At 36.3% G+C, this 7640-nt stretch overlaps 1 protein-coding gene across 3 annotated transcripts; it reads right to left on the reverse strand.

Moving 5' to 3' along the window:
• Positions 1–2711: 2711 nt before the first annotated feature.
• LOC138320999 (myogenesis-regulating glycosidase-like) lies at positions 2712–7307 on the reverse strand. Of its 3 annotated transcripts, none has more exons than XM_069264373.1 (2): positions 7134–7307; positions 2712–4878 (listed from the first exon to the last, which is right to left on the reverse strand). In XM_069264373.1, exon 2 carries the CDS (start codon positions 4867–4869, stop codon positions 2833–2835), a length of 2037 nt encoding a protein of 678 aa, XP_069120474.1. In that variant the 5' UTR covers positions 4870–4878; positions 7134–7307; the 3' UTR covers positions 2712–2832. The 3 variants fall into 3 exon arrangements, with proteins under 3 accessions (XP_069120474.1, XP_069120482.1, XP_069120465.1); XM_069264381.1 differs by lacking the exon at positions 7134–7307 and adding an exon at positions 6979–7108; XM_069264364.1 differs by lacking the exon at positions 7134–7307 and adding an exon at positions 5987–6291.
• Positions 7308–7640: the final 333 nt, after the last annotated feature.

The following is a 7640-nucleotide window of genomic DNA, read 5'->3' on the forward strand; positions in this document are numbered from 1 at the left end:
ACATTAGAAATATGTTATGAACGAAAATACGAAATAAAATTAAACAAATTTATGCTGTTGTTTTATTATCATTGTTTCATACGGATTGCACCCATATGCATTATAAACCAAATACAACTTAGTTAAGTTTAAAGTGTACATTTGTGATGTCATCAATACTAAAAAATTGACGTCATCGATAGAAAACGTCAAATAATTTACTACATTTTAAAAATAAGTTTTTAGAACGTCGGTTGTAAGATAATAAATCGACGTTGATAATATACGATTATCGTCGATTAATCCCATCTTCCTTTGATCATGACTCCATCTTTTCAATGGGACTAATTCACATACCATGTGATACCTGATATTATTATATGATTGTGAGTTTTGCCGTTTTCTGATTCGTCTAGACCGCCCGAACAGGCCTTGACAAAATGCAATGTCAATCTGAGACCGATGAACACCTGTTCAGAAGTTGACATTGCAAATCCGGAAAACTGATTATAAATAGACACAGGGAATTCCCTGTCTCTTCCACATTTTTGACCCAAAAAATAGAGAATTGGCAATCATAGGGCAATAGCCAATTTCAACATGGCAGACAACAGTAAAGTAGGATTAGAAAGATGTTTTAACACATTTTAAATGTAGTTATATGTACCTACTGAGGATATGTGGATGAAGATTTTCTTAATATTTTGTTAATTGGTCATTGCACTGTACTTCAAAATTGTTCCAAGTAGCAAAACTTATATCATTGTATCGTTTCATATAACAAAACAATTATTGACTTTTTGTAGGTTAATACGAGGAATTGTTAAACCTTCGGCCTCGGGGAATATCACCTTTCTCGGGTTTAACAATTCCTATTATCCCACCTGAGACAAGAATCCTGTATTCCTATTGGTTAAAATAACGTCACGTGATATCCAAGATATAGTCGTATCAGGTTAGTAGAAATCGTATCAGGTTTGGACGATAGAGTTATCGTTCTTTGCCCCTAACGTTATTAGCAACAAGATGGCGGTCAAGTAACGCTTCGCGACGACGGCACTCAACGAGGTGGAGACAAAATGTTTGAATTATAGCGCTGATGACTACTTTCAAAGCAAACCGAAATCTGCAACACTATTTAGGATTACATGACAACGCATTCGAGTCTTCAATGTGGTGAAAATTGTTTTAAGTTTTGAGTCGTTTTGGTTTCCATTTTGCAGTTACTTCATCGAAAGGGTCTTCGACGGGATAAATTCGTTACACAGTTTGTTAGTGACCTAATACGGAAAAATATTGGGTCTAAAATAAACTTGTATCTTCGCCTCGCCCGATACAAGTTTATTTTAGACCCAATATTTTTCCGTATTAGGTCACTAACAAACTGTGCAACTAATAGTATTAACCTACAAAAAGTCAATATTTGAATAACGTTTGTGCAGGACTATTGTTTCTATTTATAATGGAATGACGTCAAAATATGATATCCCGCACTAACGCCATTTCAGCGGGACGACTACACTGGCGATACTAATTCCGCACACACGTTATCTGTCGTCACGTGGTACGTACATTAGTCCCATTGTATCCGCCCAACGTCATTCTAGTTGTAAAACCCCCGTTTTCGACCTTATACTATGGTTATACTAGATACAATGCATTTCATATCAAACATAATGACATCGTGAGTATGTCAAAGTTACTCCCCTTCATTCAATCTAAAGAAAAAACAATCTAGTGATCTATAATTTAACAATATCAATATTTCAATCTAATCTTTAAGCGGGACTTGTGATATCGAATTTTCTTCCGTGTCTAACCATTTCTTTTCAAAATTCGAATGTTTGTTGTTTTCTTTTTTTCGTATGATGGCGTTCCATGATATGCAATCATAAATATTATAGATAAAATGTAACCTAGTTTAGCCCACCTGGTCTGATGATGTTATCATATAAACGACTTCTTCTCTGCAACTAAGCACGGAAAAGCAGTCATAATGCAATGGTAGCATCCATATAGGATGGTGATTTGAAATTGTACAAATGATAGGGCTGACCCCCCCCCCCCCGGGAGGGTCTTAGACGCGGGGCCAAAAAGGTCAATTAGGCTACTAATATCATATAAATTACTTCTTTTCCGAACCTATGTATTGGATAGCATATTTGTATGGTATCTATAGCATCATTTTATGGTTGTGATTCAAAATTAAACACATTTTTGAGTCAAGTTTGCCATTTTTTCTAATTGTAAGAGTCTTTGTGATAATTACTAAAAAAACAGGTGAGTTATATAGGCCCTCTGGGCCTCTTGTTCCACATATGTTGTATTATATTCTCAAACTTTTCTTTCAAACTTGGTTAAAAATAAGTCTTAATAAGCAGGTAATAATGTACTATGAAGTTCGGTAGGACTCTGTTTGCTAGAGATATGTGGCACTTCAAAATTCAGAATGGTTCCACAAATAAAGGTACACGTGTACATTATATAATATTGTAACCAAATGCTGTCAAGAATCGTACGTTGTTCAGTAACAAGAATGATAAAAAAATTAAAAAAAATGTACATGTGAAAAGGGTTATCCTTATCGATCACGTTAATATTGGATAGTATTATATAATAATACGCACTTCCAAACATACAGTTAAGTAAACCTTGGGGGTACCTAAACAGTGGTTTGGTAAGTATATACATGTACATGCAGTAAGCTTAAGCAAATACCAATATACAATTGATTCGCGCCGACAGATTGTTCTTATTTATTAACATGTTCATCTTATTTACACGCGACACCATAATCAAAGATATCAGCACATATACATGTCAACTGCTAAGAAAAATACAAATAACTACAAACTAGTAATTTATTGTAACTGAAGAGTTTAGCCTAATAAAGTATGGCAACTCGTGAATGTCAGCAGTGTAATTCCTTATCCAACCAGCTTGTAAGACCGAACCCCTCAGCATATCCTGCCATTGGCCCTCCACCAGATAGATATCCCTGTATCTTGCTCCTTTCTTCAAGATTGGGGCAACAAGAATGTCATTCCCTAAAAGGAACTCGGAGTCTATTGTTTGTGCATCCGGGTCATCTGGTGCAACCCACCACAGCGGTCTAATGATCGGTGCACCGGTTGTTGTTGCTTCGCGTGCAAGACTAACGATGACGTCAGCATATTTTGCATGCAAATTAATATAGTCACGTGATATGTTGACGACTTCCTGGTCGAAAAGCCAAGGACCAATTGAAAATTGCATAGCCGGAAGGAATGTGTTTGCCTGCAGCCAACGAATGTATAACTCGCGTTCAGGAACTCCTATATATCCATTTCCTCCTATCATATCCGGAAGGACAAAAGGATATCCTAAAATACCAAATGTCATAGCGACCGGGATAAGTTTTTCCAGGCCGTTGTTACGATCCCATGATGACGTAAGATCCAATACTCTGACAAACATAGGCAAATCATACGTACTTGCACCAACACGTACCTCTTGATGCCGAACTGTGGTGTCGGACCGATACGCTAGACGGGCCCACAGTTCAGCATATACATTAGGATTGCTGTCGTTATTTTGGAAAGAAAATACTTTAGGAACTGTGCCTCCATTACCTCCGTCAAACTTAAATGAACTTATATTGTATTCAGATTTCAATTGGGAGAGGAATCCAAGAAACCAATCAACGGCCTTCGGATTTGATACATCTAATACGGCCGCTGCCTCACCTCGCCACCAAGTCACTAATGCCGGCAGATCACTCCCTACCTGACGAAGGAAGTACTGGTTTTCCTGAGAAGCCCCAATCTTAAAATTTTTGGAGTCTATATTGAAGAATGGATGTACCCAAATTGTGACTCGGAAACCCTTGTTAGTCAAATCTTTTATCATGCGTTTGGCATATGGAAATTTCACGGTGTCGAATGTCATATCTCCGTATTTCGGAGTCCAGTTGTCGTCTATTTCGATCTGTGAGTGAGGCAAATTATTTTGGAGAATATCGTCAGCGAATTGTAGAGTAGTGGTTTGGTTGATTTCGGTGTGGTATTGGGCCCATGTCGACCATATCGGGTACTTGAATAGTCTCTCGTCAGGTATATCCGAAGGCTTGCCATGAAACCTGTTTGACATGTAATCATGTATCTTACGGACATTTCCAGCGCGACAGACATGGTATTTTAGGGATGGTAGTTTCCCCTCTGTGTTGACATAGGGGTACATATCTTTATACGTGGACGTCAAGCAAATTCTCTTGTCTTCACTTTCATTGATGCTTATATACAATGGCACGTCTTTTTCGATAAATATCCCTATACCTTCAGTTGATATAAAGTATCTGTCTACGACATCGCCAATTTCATCCATATAGGTGTCGGTAGGTGTATATGCTGAGGTGTTCCGAGTTGTCCTTTCGAGAGGCCAATATTGATGGAAGTCTTCATAGCCTCCATACCAGTGACTTTCACCAATGTCGAAGCAATCTTTCAAAATTTGATTTTGACATTTTTGCGCTGTCCATTGAATTTCATGGCAAGAGACATTTCCTTCCAGGCTATATTCTATTTCTAGTTTCCTATCCCCATTCCAGTCGAGACACAAATCCAAATCCGCAGCTTCTGAACAGTCTATAGGTGATCCTAAAGGCTGATTTACGCCAAATTGTCCCCTGAACTTCACAGGCTGGTCATAAGCGAGGACAAGAGAATCATTTTTTAATTGAAACTCTGCCTTACCGACTGTCCATGACGTCATTCCGGAAGTATCGTCCGTGAAACTGTTTTCCCTTGTTATTGCCCAGGCGATCATCCCGGCTGCCGCACACAACAACACCAATACTATAACGACCAGTATGATGACTCTAGGTCGGCTACACGCTTGGCTTCTATTCTCCATCACGTCTTTCTTTAAGAAATATGAAAATAAGAAAATATCTACTATTGATAAATCACATTCATCGATATGTAATCGGGTACACTGAAAACACAGCCCATGAATTCTTCCAATTTTATAATAGAAAACATATATTTGTACAATTGTCATGTAGACATATCATTAACCATAATCAAAGTGCCAAGGCCACTCATAGATGCTGTGATTGAAGGATCCAAACCAAATAATAAAGAAATTGGTTTTTCATTAAATATTGAATTTAGTATACTTTAAGTGTGCAGTGTTGAATTAAGAAGTTTAACAAAATATATTTACAGTATACCGTAATTATTTTATGATATTTAAAGTTTTTCAAGATTAATAAGTTGAATAACTCATTTTCCTGAAATAACTGTAATAAATTTTATATCTAAATTATTTCTGAAATAACAATTTCGACACCAATGAAACCGTTCAGAATCTGAGTATCATTTTTTATAATTCTTTTTTAATTACTAAATTATCAATTTCATCAATGTCTCTTCAAAGACAAAAAATAATAAGTAAACATATCCGTATCTTAATATCCACTTAACATTGAAGAATATTTTCGGAAAAATATAACATAAGAAATATTACCATTTCCGGACATGTTTTGGTTTCCTTTTTAGTAAACTTACATGGGTTGCTTTGACGACTTTTGACTAATAGGTCATGGCCAGAATGCCGAATAAAAGGTACATTATTTCATTACGTATATCACTCGGATTTCTTTTAAACTCACAAGATCGCTAGCCGTTAACAGTAATTGGCTGGCGAGATATTATCGTGCAGAACATTATACCGTGAGTTGTGCTTTGCCGACTTTTGACTCATGATGAAACATGGCCATATACTTTTGCCAAGTAAAAGGTACATTATTTGGTAACTTATAACACTGAAATTTCTTTTGAATTCATAAGAACGCTAACATCCAAAAAACTTCATACAATTAATACATCGGACTTTAGCAAGTCTTCATAAGGCTACCGTACATTACACGGCAATATAAGTTTATTTGTCACTTTAAAATGCTCGTACATATATAGATCTATATCATCATTGTATTTTGTAAGTTTATATATGTTGATAAATTTTGTACCTTTCCCCTTTCAATATAACGCAGATGTCGATAAACAAAAGACACAACTCCCAGTGACAGACACATACTATTAACTTTTACTGCGCAATAATACAGTGTATCATCGGATATAGTTCGTCAATGCAACCAACACAAAAAACTGTATAAGCGTTATAAGAACTTTCTTTTGTAGTTACCTTCCTAACATTTGATTACCATAATCGATCATTAGCATGAATTACGTAAAATTTAAATAAACATACACAATCCAAAATCCACCGAAAGTCTGTCGCGGAGGAAGACAGCGAAGAAGGTGTTGTTCGTGATTTTCGGGAGACAAGTGTTCTCAGAGTAATACAAATATCATAGAGTCCCAACTGAACACTTAAAACACTCCATCCATGGTGTATACGTATGTACAAATTCTATGTCTGTGGTATTGAATATTGGGGTTTTATTTTTTCATACCATCAAGTATTACGTGTAATGAACAAAACAACTTTTAATTTTCATCGCGGAGTGGTTTCATTGTTTTGATGTGCACAGGCTCTCAGAGCGTACCTAAGAATGCTGTTTCACAGCATCAAAAAACGGGTTTGGACGTTGCTTCCAAACATGATGATAAATAATACCATTTAATCGAAATCATGAAACAGGGTCCAAACAAAAAACTTCAGAATTTTGATAAAGAGACTCTTGGTCTAGTGTTTCTGAATACAAACTGTTCTTTTCCTTCACATGCACTTCATAGACTATATACAATACAACTAGATGTAAACTTTGGACAAGATATCATCCGAGATAGGAACTTGGCGTGAGAAAACAACCGAAAACACAACAAAACAGAATGTAAACTTCGGTCGGTAAACAATAAGACCGAAACTGATTTCCACACATTTTGCTCTTTTCACTTTAAATACTCTTATCATATCCTCGTACACTGTTCGATAAATCTTTTATCAAACTGCATTGTCTAATGTACATGATCTTTAAATCACACGACAGAGTCTCACCTAAATGCCTTTCCATTTCGTAGCTTAAATTCATCCTCTTTTCCTTTGTATTAGATTACGCATGCACAGTAGAAATATGACTTAAATGAATACTAATTTCAATGTTAATTTGATATCCATATTAGCTGTGATATATGTAAATGTATCAGACTTACCAGAAGTATAACTCCGGACTAGTACTCCCGGGACTGGCGATTATCTTTGCTGATCACGACATTCTCTGTTACCTTGATCACCTCCATTGTTTACACTTGCTCACTGTTGCCTGGTACTGCGGCTATGTTTGTATGTACCTTAATATTTCAGATGAGTTGTGAACGGGAAAAGTCAAATAACACTAACTGTATTGCTGTTTGCCATCTTTTATTTCAAACAGGGTATCAGTTTATCATAGCAGCCGATAATAGAAAAACAGTAAATCAGGTCTACTTTCCTTGATTATGTTTCTTTATTTTTTTCTCATTTCTGTGTCTTTTTCTTTGCATCAACAACCGAGAAATTGTTTGAGCAGGGGCAGCTATGACAACCGAACAAGATAACTTCATGATTTAGAGAATTTGGAGACCGACTCCAAAACTATGGAATAAGCCAGGCTAGCTGAATTAATTCTGAAACTAGATACAGGTAAGCCGAGGTTAGCTAATAGGCAGTACTTTGTACCG

This window comes from Argopecten irradians, chromosome 1 (assembly GCF_041381155.1).
Source record: "Argopecten irradians isolate NY chromosome 1, Ai_NY, whole genome shotgun sequence".
Lineage (NCBI taxonomy): Eukaryota > Metazoa > Mollusca > Bivalvia > Pectinida > Pectinidae > Argopecten > Argopecten irradians.